Below are 17,197 nucleotides of genomic sequence, written 5' to 3' on the forward strand. Positions count from 1 at the left end.
GGACATTAACTAATATTCAAGGTATCCCTGCAAGTTGTGCACTTTGTTTCCCCGTCTATATATTTAAAAATAGAAGATGAAGCATCTTATCTAAAGTCACACAAGCAAGTCAGTGGACTAGTTTCACTTTAGAATTTTTGATTATGGACAAAGTAAATAAAGAGTTTGGGCAAGCATGACATTCAGTTAAAACAAACCCTAAAAGTTAGTTATGTATACTAGAACGTTTATTAACCATGCCCTAATGCCTCTGTGACTTGCTTATAAACAGGGATCCGGGTTTTCCATTTCCCGTGGAAAGACGGAATGAAACAAAGATCTCCCCACTTACTGGAGTAAAACACAAATTTCTTATTTAGCAGAGAAACCTGTGGATTTTGCAGTTTTGCAACAAGCTCTCTGCAGCCTGGCAGAGTTCCAGGCTGCAGGGGGCTGGGAAGGAAGGCAGTCAGGCAGGGGCACCATAAGCATGTACGTGCACATGGCCACTGGCAGCCTGGAGAGCAGCTCCTGCTGGGGGGGCAAGGGGCAGGGCTGGGGCTGCTGTCCAGCCATGTGGTGCATGGAGCCCAAGGCCACAATGCATGGCTGCAGGGCCGCAGCAGGGAGTGGAAAGGGCCCACAGGCAGCTTGTCCAGGGGGGTGGAGGTAGAGCTGGCTCCCCACTGCTGCACACACTCCAGGAAGACAGAGGGGGACCTGCACCCCCCTCTCTGATCTGTGCACGGGGTGGGGGAGGCTACCCGCCACGGGCTCAGAATCCCACCCTGCTGTCCTCCCCTGGGACCTCCGCAGCCCAGCATGTGTGACCCAGTGCTGCAGGGAACAGCAGAGCCATGCAGGGATCTTGCTGCTGTGAGTTCTGTGCTCTCCTGGTGATAATGTCCTCTGTGCATGAGGGCAGCGGAAGCAGCATGGGGTTGTGCCACTCACAGCAGCCCCACGCATAGAGGATACGTTGCCAGGACAGCTCAGAGCTCACAGTGGTGAGCAGCTTTCCTGCACAGCTGAGCCCTACAGCACTGAGTTGCTCCTACTGGGCTGTAGAGACCCAAGGGCCTGCTCTCCAGGGGAGGGCAGCAGGGTAGTAACTGGAGCCTGCAGTGCACACCCACACCTGCCCTGCACACAGATCTGGGGGGCATGGGTCCTCCCTTTCCTGTGAGACTTCCTCCATGCGCAGAACTGCAGTGCATGGCACAACCCTGCACTGTTTCCTCCATGCACAGAGGATGCGTGGCTAGGGAAGGGCGGAGCTCACAGCAGCAAGGAAATCCTTTCGCAGCTCTGCTGTTTCGCACAGCTTTCAGCAGACCACTTGATTAGATAAAACTGAATAATGATTTTAGGCCAAAGTGCTCTAACTGACCTACTAATTACTCAGTTGAAACCCACACATACACTTTTAACAGTCCAACCACTAAGACTAGCAAAATCTGGATTCAGAAGTGCAGTAGTAAATTTGAAAAAAGCTGTAGAAGTCAAATTATGAAGCAGTAAATTAGTAACCAATAAAAAGTGAATTAAAAGTTTTTCCAAGTCCATATCTTATCAAACAGAGAAAAACCATTAATCATGGGGAGATGCAGTAAAAAACAAGCTCTGCTAACAATGGGATACTGGCTACTGTAGAAGCATGGTGTTCTTTACATCGTAGCTGCAGAAAAACTGTACCAACTTAACTGTCACTTTGATTAAGACTAAAAGAATGCTTACACCAAATATCAGTTATAGGATTGTGTTTTTCCTCCCCACAAAATTTATTTAAAGTATCAAAACAGGTTAACAAAATGATATGTAACTGCTTATTTTCATTAGTTTTAATTTTTTACATCAAAGTTGGCAGACATCTGTTTTTAATCCTACAAAATCAGCACACTTTTTTCAAATTATTTGTCTTAGTTTTTAAAAGAATAAAAACCAAGCACTTGCTATGGCTATTTTGATAAACTACAGCTAGTTAAATGATAAGTTAATATTAATGAATTATCAGTTTAGTATTTTAGAAGACTGGCAAAGAATACTTTTGCAATAAAAAGGTAGGATTAAAAAGAGATTTAGAAACAAAACACCATCAGGACCATGAACAAATACAAACTTACAGGAATATTATGGTCCTTTCTTCCTTTATGGGAGGAAGCAACGTGAGCAAGGTACTGAATAACTTTCTTGGTATTTTCTGTCTTCCCAGCACCTGATTCACCTCTGCAAGAAAACATTCACAGCTTCAGTTTCAGCACACAAGAAGTCAGCCATTTAAATGCATAGCCTAGGACAGGGACTCTCAGTTGGGGTGCTGTGGCATCCTGGAGTGACACAAGAGCCTTTAAGGATACCATGGGTAACACACAGTATTATCAGTTAGATGTGCAAACACTTGTACATAATTCACAAGGTAAAGAGATTTCAAATATGAATAGATAGCATCAAAAGCATTCTAAGCTGCTGTCGTCTTGTTTAAAAATATGTGTTTTCAGTCATATTTTTTATGTACTGTAATAAATATTTTTTTGAAATGGAGTGCCACTAAATTCAGAAAAAAGTTATGGAGGATTGCCTTGAGCTTAAGACCACTAGTACCACTGGTCTAGGGATTAAAAAGAGCCATGCACTTACTTTGAGTATGCACTCACTCTTATAATAAAAAAGTATTCACCGACTACAGCAGGACTGTAGAACTGGCAGCCCATGGGTGCAAGTGACCCTAGGCTTCTGGTCTGGATGCCACTCCCCTTATCACCCCAGCAGATACTACCCCTGGTCTCTGGACCTCCCTCCTCTGGCTTTTGCCCTTCTCTAGCTGAGGGAACCTGCGGCCAGGCGTCTTGAGGGGGCTGGGCGGGAGGGAAGTGGATGACATACCAAGGAACTCCGTGCAGTGCACCACACAGTACAGCATAGCACCCATTGCACAATTTGGCAAAAAGAGCCCACATGGTGTGGTGTATGGAGTGCAGGCACACTGGGGTAGTAAAGCAGGGGGGCACAGACACCCATAGTGCAGGAGTAGGCAATGCTTGCAATGTAGCATGTGGCCCACAATACAGGCACTGCAGGGGTGTGTGGTCCAAACAACCTATAGCTGAGGGCACTGCCACCCTCAGCCATCTAGAAGCTGGAAAGCCCTAGACTACAGGAACACCTTGGTCTTAACCTTCTCATGCCTCATTATGGCTCTTTACCTCATTTCTCAGAGCACCTTTTGCCTCCAATTGCAGCCTGAAACTGACAGGACCTGCGCCATGGACAGACATTTGTACCACTGCAAAAGTGGAGCAGACAGATGTTCATGCCCCCTACAGCACAGAAAAATAGGGGGAGGACTACAAAAATGTTCCTGGATGAAAATACTATTTTGTTTGGACAGCTATCTATACCTATCTGGTCCTGGGGAAATGACATCCCTTGTAGTTCTATGGTATATTGTACAGATCTCTCTCTCTCTCTACAATATATCACAGAGCTAAAAGTGGTGTCATTTCCCCGGTATCCTATGGTGCTGTGTTCTCCCCCATCCACCTCCAACAGAGAGTATGATGGACAGCAGGGATGTTGTCAGTGATTTATGGGAGGGGAGGGTGGAATCTAAAACAAAGCTAGGAATCTGAAACACAGTTCTTTCTGTTCAAGCTCCAGACCAGATAGTGAAAAAGAAAGCCTATGCTGCCACTAGGAAAAAGTTTTGGAAATACAAAGAGTTTATTTAACAAGTTGGTCATTGTCTTGGCATGAAGTACTCTATAAAGCTATGAAAAACTTTTTCTCTTTAACACAGAAGATACTGGATAATTGGGTTTGCCTGTTAATAGTAATGTAGCAGTCTCGTCAGTAAATAAGCAATCTAGAGACTCTTTAAAGCTGGCAGGGATCTTTGAAAGTTATTTCTGGATGTAAATTCCAACTGCCTACACTTAACGTCTTTCACAGAGAAAGAAGTAATAATCTGAAAAGGTTGAGATGGTTCATGATTTGCAGTCATGACATGCAAAATGCCAAAGGCAAGTATGAAGACATCTGGGGTTTGTCCTTGGCGCACAATCCATCTCCCCATCCCTAAATTGGCATAGATCTATCACAAACAAGCAGCACCACAGTCTAACCTGTTCCTAGAGGAACAGAAAGATTTATAAAAAGCAGAACATTTACACCCAGAAATCAATATTAGAATGTTTTTGCTGTCCACTTAGGTACAGTGAATCCTGCCTCTGTAGGAGGGATTGGCCTACATGAATCAAGATCCTTTCCACCTTTAGAATTCTGTTAAACTCAAGCAGAGTGACCAGTAGTCAGTGAGGGTTCTAGTTACTTAAAGTGATCTTTGGTGGTGTTACTCAGTAAGTCCTAGCTAAATTAAGGCCGAAAAAAGTCACTGTGGTGGATCTAGTAAGCTTTAAAAAAAACAAACACCATAATTACAGTACAGAGGTCAATTTAAAAAAAAAAAAAGATTCTACACAATTTCAGAATAGCCCACTAATAAAAAAAAGTTATAGAATCTGTTATGATGACATCTGTACCACTCATCCAGAACCAAGGGTAAAAACACTTAAGTTTATATGGATACACTCCCTTTGCCAGAAGTGTTATATCGGATGGCATACATCTACAGAGAATGTCTTTGCACAACTTCTCTTTTCAGGAGCAATGATCATAATTTATCAACTTTATTCTTCTCTCCCAAGAGCTTGCAAATATGCCAAATATTTCCTGTGGGATACAGACTGCACAACAAAAGAACTCCTTCCTAAAAAGGAATTAGGCATATTTAGAATATGAAATCTTTTTCATTTATAGGAATGAGGAGATCTGCATACTTTTGCTCTTTTTCCAGGAGTGCAAAACACACCAATTACAAAAATAACTGACAATCTGTAACACTCTCAATCTGCCCATAAAAAGTAAAACAGCATTTAAGAGCTTTAACAGCATTTAGGAAACGGCACACAGCATTTAAGGGTGAAAACTGTGGCCTGAAGCTAAGGATTAATTTCCTGAAATTAGATTATTTTAAGTACATCTCAATTGGTGTGCTGCAGGAATTGTAATTCTAAAAGCCTTGAGTGAAGTTATGTTTCTGCTAATGTCAGTGACAGCTTGACTATGGACTTCAAAAGTACCTATTGTGTTTGAATCTTAGTTGCACTAGAAACTGGACTCTTCACCTCCTACTTCCAACAACTTTATGAAATGAAACCTAAAGAGCACAACTCTGATTATCAGCTCTAAATGACTGCTAGGTAATGTAACCATCTTGGATGATTTCATCTAACAATGGATCTTTGATCTCATCCATACGTTAAACTAAACTGGCAGGCATACATTAATCAGTTGGGGGGGCGGAAATATAACAAGTCAACTTATTCAAAATAATGGTGCCATCCTAGCAGGGCCAATATTTAGATGTTCTGACTACACAAAAATGATGCATAGAATTTACTTGGGTAAATGGTTTTCAGGTTTAATAAACCTTATTTAACCCATTGTCTCGTATCAAAAAAAAGTTTTATGACCAGAAGTTACTTGGATTTCCTTTGCTCAAACTTGGTCAGTAAATGCTAGTTAGTAAAAACTGGTTATAATGACTTGATAAGCCCAGTAACTGATTTCTCTGCTCAACTCAAGATGCCTAGTCTGATGCTTTAAGGTACAAAATAGATCTAAAATACAGATTTTAATCATTAAAAAATGTGACTGTTTGTACAGTATTACAAGACATTTCTTTGAATGATACGTTTTTTGTTTTCATGATGGTCACTGGCTACTATTCTCCTCCAGCTGCTCCAGCCAGGCTCTGCGAGAAGGCCTGCTCTCTTATATCCTCCTCCAGATCCCTAATGAAGTCTCAGCCAAAAGAACCTACCATTGTCATGTATAGCAAGTCAACATTTGGAGTGGCTAGTCTGATTACATGAGTGTCCTAGAGTAACCACCTTTTCCAAACTGGAAGGCGATGCACATGCCTGCCTCCTTCTCCCCCAATTGTGGCATGGAGCAGAACTGAACAGAGACCATGGGAGGTAAGGGGATGATGTGGGCTGGCTGATGTGGGCTTGGGGTTCTGCTGCTTTCCCCCTGGAAGCTTGTCATTGTGTGCTTGTGCAGAAACACTGCATTAAAAGGTTTGGAAAGGAAATATGCAGATCATTAAAAGAGGCGTTTATGATCATTACTTTCTTTTTTTTTTTTGGCAACAGGAGCACAGTTGGCTCATGTTCAGCTTCTGGTCCACTGTAACCTTCAGGCTCTTCTCTGCAGTATTGCAGCCTGGCTACTCATTCCCCAGCCTGTATTTGTGCATGCAATTATTACAGACTGGAAAATGACTGGCTAGGCTGCAGTACTGCAGAGAAGGACCTGGGGATTGTAGTGGACCAGAAGTTGATATGAATTAACAGGGTGCTCATGTTGCACAAAAAAAGGTCAATAGCATGCTGGATTGTATTAACAGGAGTTATCTTGCAAAGCAGGAGAAATGATTCTTCCACTTTGTCACTGGTGAGACCCCACCTGGAATACTGTGTCCAGTTTTGGGTCCCACACTTCAAGAAGGATGTGGACAGGTTGGAAACAGTCCAGCTGAGAATAACAAAAGTTATTAGAGGCCTGGGAAGTATGACTTATGAAGAAAGTCTGAAAGAATTATGACTACTTAGTTTGGGAAAGAGAAGACTCAGGGAAGGGATCCGATAACAGTCTTCGAAGTTCCTGAAGGGTGACAGAGATAGAGTCTTCCCTAGCTGCAGGGAGCAGAACTAGGAGCAATGGCTTCAAGCTGCAGCAGCGGATACTGAGGTTGGAAATTAGAGAGAACTTTCTGACTATAAGGGTGGTCAAGCATTGGAACAGGCTTTCTAGAGAAGCTGTGGAACCTCCATCCTTGGAAATCTTCAAGAGCAGGTTAGACAGACCATTGGCTGGAATGGTTTCATCAGGGATGATCCTGCCTTGAGAAGAGGTCTGGACTAGATGACCTTATGAAGTCCCTTCTATCCCTACTTTCTACAGTCCTATGATCTTCAGTTGTTCACATACATACATATTTAATATAATTATGATACATCATATAATTATATTTTGATAATGCATACCTATGTTTCAGGACTTGTTGGGTCAGAAGTTTCTGCCAACCCAGTATGGGGAATACTGGGGCTTTTAACAATAACAGAGTAGCTAACAAATATGAAAAAAAGCTATTAACTATTAGCTTCTGCTAAAACAATGGTCTGAATTAGCAAGAGGCTGCCAAAGCCTGCTACACAAAAAACAACTAATTACTTACTAGGTTCAAAAGTTTGAGTATTCCAAGGAAGCCCTTTGGCTAAAAAGGAACAGTTTAACTATCCATCTACCTTTCCTGGAAAGGAAGGGGCATACCCAATTTGTACTGGTAAAGAAGAATTAAAAATCAGTTCTCTTATTTATATAACAGTTGCATACTAGCTGCATTTCATTTTCTTTAGATACCTCACATCTTTACATACCACTTGTCTGGAGAACATTAGGAAGCTGGATTCTAGCCAAAAGTTCTATAAAAAAAATGTTTGGTATTTGAGGCTGCTACTAGTTTAAAAAAGCAGCCTCCACCCACTTCTTCCCTACCTTACATCACACCTGCACAAAGTCAGTTCAGATGAGCTATTCCTGTATAGCAACATACATCTGTAAAACAACTGTTTATCAAACCTAGTCTCCGTTTTGAGGAAAATACCATAAGCTTGCAGTAATTCTCAAATTCAGAATAAGTTAGCAAAAAACCATAACCACACATTCTCATACTTGGACATAAGCCTGGCAGCTAATGGCAACAAATCTAGGAAAATCCTGAATGTTTTTTTTACAGAACCTTAGTGTATTTCATGAGAGGAATTTCTGGATCTTGGGGTTACCAGTCTGAAAATGACTGGCAGTCCCCCTCATTTAACATTAATTGGCAGCAGGAGGGAAATTTTTATCATCTTCCTTCAACAATTGTACTACTAACCACTCAATCAGAAAGGTGAAAGTCATTATGAAATGCTAATAGAGAAGCTGCCAAAGTGAGACAGATAAAATAAGAAGAGATTTCAACTATTCTCACATAAGCTGTGTGAACAACTAATCAGAGTGAAATGGAAAGATTAAATTTCTGAATGTAATAAATTACTGCTTAGTAGAATAATTCATCTTGGAATGTACTAGAGGAGAAGCAATTCTAAATCCAATCCTGTTTCAAGCTATACTGTAACAGTGACTATAAGAATTAATTAAATTCAACATCCTAGTGGGAGGGACTAAGCCAAAAATATCCACCATCCCAATATACAACTTCAGGAAGGCAATTTACACAAAAATGAGGATGTTAGAAAAAAAATTTAAAAGGAGCAGTCAAAAATGTAAAATGCCTGCAAGCTGTTTGGACGTGTATAAATTACCATATTAGAAGCCCACAAAAAGTGTATACTGCAAATAGAAAAGAGTACATAGTGGTTCAATAACACCCTTGAATGGTTTAATAGCAGAGTTGAGGTTATCCAACGCAAAAAAGCAAAGCTCATAAGCTGACAGGTTAAAGATAATAGAAAAACAAGGCAAGTCAGAAAATGAATGAACATCTTGCAAAAGTTACTAATAAAAAGTTAATAATAAAACCTTTTTTAAAAACACATTAGAAGCAGGAAGTCGGAAAAGTGAATCAGTGGGATCACTGGATGACCAAGGTGTGAAAGGTACACTCAGGGATAAGGCCATAGCAGAGAACCTAAATTAATTCTTTGCATGTTTTTTTTTCCCCCCCAGTAAAAAGTCCTTCCGAGAAGATAGATCTGAAGAGTTGGGTCACACTAAAATGATAATAAAAAGTTTTAGAACAAATCAATAAAGTCAAATGCTGATAAGTCTCCAGGACAGGATGGCATTCACCTGAGAGTCCTAAAGGAATTCAAATGTAAAGTTACTGTTCTGTTCGCAATAATGTATATAACCACTGTTACAAATAGTCACTGTGCCAGGGGCTGGCAGGTTGCTAACATAACACCCATCTTCAAAAAGGGTAATCCTAGAACTATCCATGAGATGATCCTGGAACTAGACAGTAGTGAGTATCACTTCTATACGTGGCAAGTTGGTAGAATCTATAATAAAGAATAAAAATCAATAGTCACACAGACAAATATGATATGCTAGGGAAGAGAGTCAGTGTAGCTTTTATAAAGGGAAAACCTGCCTCAATCTGCTCAAGTTCTTTAAAGGTGATAACAAGCATGTGGGTAACAGGGATGTAGCTGACACTATATATTTGGGTTTTCACCAAATACTTAAAAACAAAATAAAACAAAACTGGAGTTACCACATGATTGGAGAGGAAGTTTTCCCATGAATTAAAAGCTGGTTAGAAGATAGGAAACAAAGGGCAAGGCTAAATGGTCCCTTTTCAGGATGGAGAAAGATCAATAATAGAATCCCAAAGGGATTGTGCTGGGCCTGGTTTTGTTCTACATTTTCATCACTGACCTGGAAATGCAAGTGCACAGAGAAAACTCCAGGTTTTCAGCTGTTACTAAATTATACCAAGCAGTCAAATCCCAAGCTGATAGAGACAAACTACACAAAGATCTCACAAAGCTAACTGAGCAAGGAAGTTGGCTGTGTTAATCAAGTTAGACAGAAGGTAGGGCAAGGTGGCACCTTATAGACCAACTTGTTCAGAGAGGCATAAGCAAGGTTCTGTAACAAGGCCTCATGGCTTGATGAGAACAGGAGTTAGGCAGTTTGTTACTAGAGATGTCATTTGAGGTTGGAGAGTGCCTATAAGCCAAGACAGGCTTGAGGTCATCATTTTCCAGGGGAGGTTGGAAGTCATAAAATGTGCCCAAAGTGTTCAAGTTGAGGGCTTTAGGTGACAAGAGAGACTGTTGTCCTTGTCATAGGGTTGGTATGTCAGAGCAGGGTCTGAGTTTAGCTTTGTTGATCCAAGTCAATATGGTTTGAGGATGTATTGCTAGTACAGGAATCCCTGTTCCAGATCTGCAAGATCTGCATCCCGGTCAGTGGGATCTGAGCAGATACAGCTCTAACAGAGCCTGGCTATAAACAGTGGATCTCAGGGTGTTCCTACAATGAAATCTGGTGGCATGGAGGTGACTACATCTATAGTGACTGCAATTAGTCTACATTAGGGGTTGACAACATTTTCCAGCATGGTGGACAGAATGACATGGTTTAGGTCTTAGCAGCATAGGCACTAGTGTCTAGCCATCTTTGCCACTTCTTCCTGCGCTGTGCTACAGCTGGGTGTCAGAGACATTCGTCCCTCTGATGGAGCACTAGGTGCCCACAGGCCAGATGCAAAGGCTCTGCAGGCCATAGGTTGCCAACCCTTGATCTACACTAAAATTTGCTCAAATATCTTCTCTGATCAGATGCCAACAGATTAATAGCCTATCCATGGGCTGGAGGGTGTGGGTGAATACACTGGTTGCTGACACTGTCAAGGATTGTAAGAGTTGTTGTTGGAGTATGTAAATTTGGAAAGTTTTGCTTCCATCTTCTTTAAGGAGTAGAGGTGTTTGCAGTAGGCTTCATGGCTGGACACAGAGTTGTCTTGGTAAACAACTGTTATGTCTGGGTGGTTCTGTACGCTGTTTGTTAGTTCCGCAAGTGTGGCATCGATTTCCTTCCATTTACTGTACAGAATACTAGTAAGGTGGCTCCTCAGTTTTCCAGCCAGTGAAGCACAGCTTGTCACAATAGGCTGTGTATTACATTGAACTGAGTGGATTGGTCACCTGGAATCCCTTAGGTATGATAGATCCATTAATAGCTATTAAACAGAACAGTCTCTGTTTTCTGGCATCCTTAAGCCAATGATAGTGGATGCCAGAGACAGTGCAACAGAGAATGGATTATGCTAGACAGGCTCTGTTCATATATTTTACCTCTAAAGCACCTGCTAATGCCACTGTCAGAGACAGGATTACTGTGCTAGATGGAGCACCAAGATGGCACTTTTTATGCTCTTATTCACAGTCACTAGGACATATGTTGAGAGAGACTGTCTTTAACAGCAGCAATAGGGAATATGGCATTCTCTGTCCCTGGGTCCATGTTAAGCCAATGATTGTCCCAGCTCAGCCAGAAGTACGTTGCTTACTGAAGGCAATCAAGTAGCATGATGCATATTCAGGACCAGTGTGAGAGAGGTTTTCCTCCCCATTTGCTGTATACTATTTCTAATCACTAGCCCTCACCTACCATACGGAGCTGTACGTCTCCTGAGACTTTACATGGAATATCTTTTTGCAAAAGCACTGACCTCCACCAGGAGTCGCTATTTGGTTTGGACCAGCCCTTGTTTGTCCCGCACTTCAGTACTGAGAGTAGCAATGTCTGACATGATAGCTAGTCCAGTCAGGTCTCTGTCAGTTGGACAGAGCAGAGGATTTTTTTTCCTAGTGGGAATCTGATATCCATCTCTTCAAGGTCTAAAGAATCTTTCATTAGACTGCAGACAAAAAAAGAGCTTACAGGTTTTTACAAAAAAGAGGAATATTAAATATGCACTCAGGATATGGGACAATCCTAAAATACAAGTGACACTTGCTGACATCTTTGGATGAATTCATCCATTATAGGACATTTATAGCTTGAGGCTCAAAAATTTGAAGAGGAATACTGCAATTCTAATTGCCAGTATTCGGTCCAGATGGGTTGAAGACATTTATGCTGCTGAATGGAAATTTCAAGAAGTCAGATGAATTCCAGAAATTGTTGAAGAGTTGAGAATTTTAAAGTCAGAGCTCAGTAACAAAGTCAGACATTAACCAAGTTTCATCTTGCTTAGCAGACAGAACGAGGGAACTGACGGAGCATCACATTCATTCTTTTCTTTATGATCTTTGTATGCAAGTACGAGGGAACACAGAGGGTCTGCACTGCCACAATTGATGCCACTATCAAAAAAAAAAAAAAAAATCTAATCTTCACGTGAACGCTTAGAGAAGTCCATAATGGCACCCTCAAAAAATGAAAGCATTTTTTATTTCAGTGTTTCAGACCAAAACATTTTGGTTAAAAAGTTGACATTTCCCTCCTTTCCCTAACCACCTTCAAATTTTGATTTTGCAGAAATTAAAACTGATCGGGGCTCTCAGCCTCAGGGTTGCATTGGAGCCCAACTCTGCTGGACTGTAGAGGCTGGGAGCAGCAGTCAGCTAACTGCCTTGTTATTGCTGGTGCAGATCCTGGGCTCCCCCTGCACTAGCACTGTTGGTGCAATTGGGATCTGATCCCTAACCCCGCAACTGTGCCTCTTGCCATGCACATGTAGCATGGTAGGAGGCACGATTGCTGGGATCATGCATCCGATCCCATCGAGCCTTTAAATGAACATCTGTCAGGGACCTTAGTTACAGCTTTACACTAAGAGTTCATGTTCAACTAGCTAGCCCGGGGCGGGCAATTATTTTGGGCGGAGGGCCACTTACTGAGTTTTGGCAAGCCATTGAGGGCCGCATGACAGGCAGCCAGGGGCAGACAAATATTAAATTTTTAAAATTTTTTAGGGGCCCCATGGGCCAGATAGAATGGCCTGATGGGCCGCGTCTGGCCTGCAGGCCACATTTTGCCCACCCCTGAGCTAGCCACTATGAGCTCAGAAGACCTCTACATTACAGAAACCAGCATAACTTGCATATGTGACCTACATACACTATTAGACCTAGCTATATTCTCTCTCTCACCCCCCCACAGTTGAATCCACATTACCAAACAACGTAAGGGGACCTGCATAACTAGTCTGCCCATCATTATGCCAGCTTATTTCATCTACAAATTTTACTAGTAGTGATTTAAAGTACTGAACATACCTCTGGCCCAGATTTCACTACATTTCACATATTTTTAAAATTCATTTAATATGGGTTACACTGAATTTATATAGTGCTGTGCTTGGAAGGCTCCCATTGACCCATAGTGGCAGCCATTGACTTGCCTATTTTCTGTTGGAAGCAAGACCCTAAAAGCTTCAGACACTGGCAACATAGGAAAGTGTTTGTCACTTCGATGACATAGGCCCCTGAAGTCATGCTCCCTAGGTAAAGTAGGGCTTTGTCTCCCCCTTCCGCTTCCCAAAGAACAGATCGTCAAGCACCATTGAATCCTCACTCAAAAATGTGGTTGAGGGCAACAATAGGTATTTTATCAACAGTAAGTATACTGTAATGATGTCCGACCCTGGGAAAAGACATCTTTATCAAACTTATCAGAAATTATTTTATACACTGGAAAATATTATACATTTTGCTTTCAGTTGGATAAACTGGGATCCTGACAAGCATTTGGTGCCTGAGGGCAAGCTAAAAAGATGAATTGTCTGCACTAGGCACTGTGTCCTTTCATATTGCCTATAAACAAATTAAATGAGAATTACACTGAGGCAGAAAGTGACAACCCTTGGGAGAAGAAGAATCTGAAATGAGGCAAGTCAGCTGCCCAAACCTCAAACTATTCACACCATTCACAGTTATTCCCTGCCAGTCATAGTACAAAAGATCCCTTAGCTTGCTAACTCATTCAGGTATGGGAGGCTAGAAAGAAAATTTGCCTTAAACTACTGAAACACAAGAAAAAGAGATGTGGCAGTAGGTAACCAGACAGTGGGCACGTCTACATGTGCGCTGGACTGCACTGTTCTTACTGTGTGGTCATTTAGTACTTAAGCAAGTAGTAAGTGACTGCACATTAACCAGTGTTACTGTGCAGTTCTGATGCTGCACAGCTTCTTTTTCCATGCTACTGTGCAATAGCAACAAACTACTGTGCAGTACCGCTGGCATCACATTTTGTGCCCGCTGATGCTACATCACTGTAACTTATCACTATAGTGACGTGGTGTCTTGTGTAGACGCAGCATTTCTTCAGAAATTCATTTGCTTTATGGGGTTTCAACATCAATTATTATTCCAAAAAAGCCAGTTCCCTTTTGACTGTACTTCACAAAAAAATACAGCATTTTATATTTTAGTTCAAGGATTGAGGTCTTTTGACATTTAACCCTCTTGGTAAATGCCAAGATTGAATAACTGCAGAATAATCTGTTACCTGTGTGGCAGTGGGCCACTACTTTGAATAGTTACAGTACTGTTATTATAGATATACACATAACTGATTGGTTGAACTTGTACTTTTTAAAAATGCATTTTTAAAAGTTAGGCTTAGCTGCTAAGGTATACACAAAGACAGTAACCTGACTGGGCAAAAGCAGAGAAGTTCCTTGTGCTACTGTTGGAATATAATAAAAATGGCCAACTTCAGAATTATACTTATTTACTTACGTGCAAAGAATTGATTGGTCCTCACGGTCTGCAAAATAAGAATGAATAAGAGTTATAACATTTGTTATCAGATTCTTATAATTACAAGCTACAGTTGCATTAACAGGACTTTTATTTTGAAAGAATCACATTTCTACAAAGTATTTTTAAAGAGACCTGAATTTTAAAACCATCAACTTTTCTTTTCCCTGATTTTAATAAGGGACTTTGTTTTTCAGCAAAAAAGGAGAATGCACAGAGGAAAATGAAAGCATTTTTACCTTTATTAAAAACTGAAAACTTTACAAGTGTAATTTTTAACTGAGTTCACAGTTTTCAAATATAAGAGGCTGCACCACAAAAAAAATTTAGCAGAACTGAACTCTGCAATTCGAGGCTGCTCAGCACCTACTACTCTGCTCAAAACCTCTAAAAGCCTTGTTGCCTTTTATTAACATGGTGCAATATTCTGTACAAGATGCTTCCAAACTACAGCATCTTTACATAGTGTAATTAGGGGTACACCAATAAAGATTTTTTTGGCTGATCCCAATGGCCGATTATTAACCAGCCATATCCACCAACACTGATCCAATATACATCTGGCAGCTTGGAGAGTAACGTCAGGCTGGTAAGCTGCAGGGGTGGGGGTGGAGAAAGTGAGGCTCCCACGATGAGGAAGGGAGTGGGGCTGTGGACCCTTGCTCCATGCACAAATCCAAGGGGCACATGCTCTCCCATGCCTCCCGCAGGGGTGGGCACAGTGGCAGGGAGCTGCCCCAACTTACCACAGCAGCCCATGGCTCTACCCTGTGCCCCACACTGCCTGGGCAGCACCTGCCTCAGCCCTACTCCCTCCCTCACTGTATGGGCCTAGATCTGCCTCCCTCCCCCACAGACTTACCAGCCAGTTGTTGATCTCTAAGCTGCCAGGCTGCAGTCCTGGCTGCATACATGCTCTGGCTGCGTGCATGCATGAGGTATTTAATATTGGTGACATTATTGGCTACACTGGCCAAAAAAACCTGATGGCCAAAAATATGTTAAATTTTCCTTTTATCTGTGCCAATCCAATATGGACCAATATACTGGTGTACCTCTAATTTTAAAGGTTCTTAAATTAGGACCATGTATCAAAATATTTGCTTCATATATGTGAAAGCTTTCTCTGGCATTTCAGTTAAAGGATCCTCAAGGGCCAGCCCTTTCAGTGACTTCAGCATCTCATTAAAATAAAACTGCACATGGCAGAATCACCTCTCTGACTTTTAGTCACATACCTAATCATCACTGAATAACTGGCACAGAAATCTGCAACGCCCCAAAATAGAAAAAACTGTGCTATGTTAAAGTAATAAAAACCATATGCACACACCACAGACAAAGAATAGATTCCACTGAAAAAGTAAATCTTCATTTTGTTTGCATAAAAAAAACCAACCACCACCTCAGAGCCAAGAGTTGTGCACTGATCCTCCTAAAAGATGGAACTGCAACATGATGAACTTGAAACAAAAGGTTTGTTTTCATAGATATCATATAATAGAAATTAAGGGTTGGAAGGGACCTTGAAAGATCAAGTCCAAACCCCTTGCTCTCGGCAGGAATACTGCTGAGATCAAGTGATCCCAGCAAGGTGTCTGTCCAGTCTCCTCTTGAAGACTTCCAAGGTTGAGGACTGCACCACCTTCTTGGGAAGTCTATTCCAAATTCTGGTCACCCCTACCATAAAGAAGCTTTTCCTTAAGCCTTTAAAAAGAACAAAGGATACACATTATCACCCTTTGATACTATTATGAAATACTGGCTATGCATAACACTAACTCAGAAGGGACCAAAAAAGGCTTCAAATACTAACTACCAAGCATTGCTTTCTCTAGTCTAGGAGATACGTTCCAAACTAGAGCACTACTGGTACAGGAGGACAGTCCCTATGTCACTCTGAAGTAGCCAGTTTCCCAATAACTGGGAAAATCTGAAAAGCTAGACATAACGTTAACACACTGCTCCCCTGCCACACACACAGACACACAGACCCTCTTAAGGTTTAAAACCAGGGCTAACTAGCAGCCCCTGAGCTGTTAACCTTCAGCCCTTGGGCTCCTGGTTAGGGCTTTTCCCATTGATCTTCTGCTACTGCCGTGAGATCTCTGGGCTCCCCCTCCCTCCCCCAGCTTCTGTTGCCTGCTTTCAACCCTAAGGACATGGCAGGGCAGTGAGGGTTGGGATTGGGGGCAGGGGAAACAGCCACTCAGAAGTCAGATGGTCCTGATTTAAAATAAAAGGCAAATAGTTACCTATTTTGATTGAACTTAATACATATATCAGTATCTCATTTGATGAGGTCCTATTGTCCCAGCTTTTAATCCAGATCAAAAATACACAGGGCACAGCCCTTCCCTACATGAAGCCCTCAAGCTTGTATTGCTACCCCTCCAAAAGGCTTGTCCTTGGAATGACTGGCAATTAATGAACTATGATCAGTTCACAGATGTACACAGCACTATCCTGGGAAAATGTCAGCACATTATCTCATATACTTTGCAGGCAATAAAAGTGGACCAATGGCCTCGTAGGTCTGTACGTTCCTGGGACAAAGGGCTCTCTCCCAGAAAAAATGCAACATCTTCTTACACTCAGGGTGGATAAAAGTCTATGCTATGGTTTTAAAAATAAATTTAAAAAAAATCTGACTTAATTAAAATACTGATAAAAAATTAATCAAGTTTCCTTTTTTTCAAAAATAAACCAAATTAAAATGAAATTTGAATTTAATACAGCACAGGCCAAGGTATAAGTTTAGTATATAAGGTATTAAAATAAACAGGTTCAGTCAATGAACCTCTTAACTCCAGACTGTTTGTTAAAGCTGATTTTCTTCTACATAAGAATGAAGGGGAAAACGTTTA

At 41.4% G+C, this 17,197-nt stretch overlaps 1 protein-coding gene across 3 annotated transcripts in view; it reads right to left on the bottom strand.

Moving 5' to 3' along the window:
- MYH10 (myosin heavy chain 10) overlaps nt 1-17,197 on the bottom strand; it is a 140,969-nt gene that overhangs the window by 80,322 nt on the left and 43,450 nt on the right. For all 3 annotated transcript variants that reach the window (XM_090059402.1, XM_090059401.1, XM_090059403.1), the window contains exons 4-5: nt 14,310-14,337; nt 2,103-2,205 (exon numbers count right to left, since the gene is read on the bottom strand). In XM_090059402.1, coding sequence (XP_089915528.1) covers nt 2,103-2,205; nt 14,310-14,337 — 131 coding nt within the window. The remainder of the gene's footprint in view (nt 1-2,102; nt 2,206-14,309; nt 14,338-17,197) is intronic.

The sequence above is a fragment of the Crocodylus siamensis genome, chromosome 8 (assembly GCF_052110815.1).
Source record: "Crocodylus siamensis isolate JL-2025a chromosome 8, ASM5211081v1, whole genome shotgun sequence".
Taxonomy (NCBI): domain Eukaryota; kingdom Metazoa; phylum Chordata; order Crocodylia; family Crocodylidae; genus Crocodylus; species Crocodylus siamensis.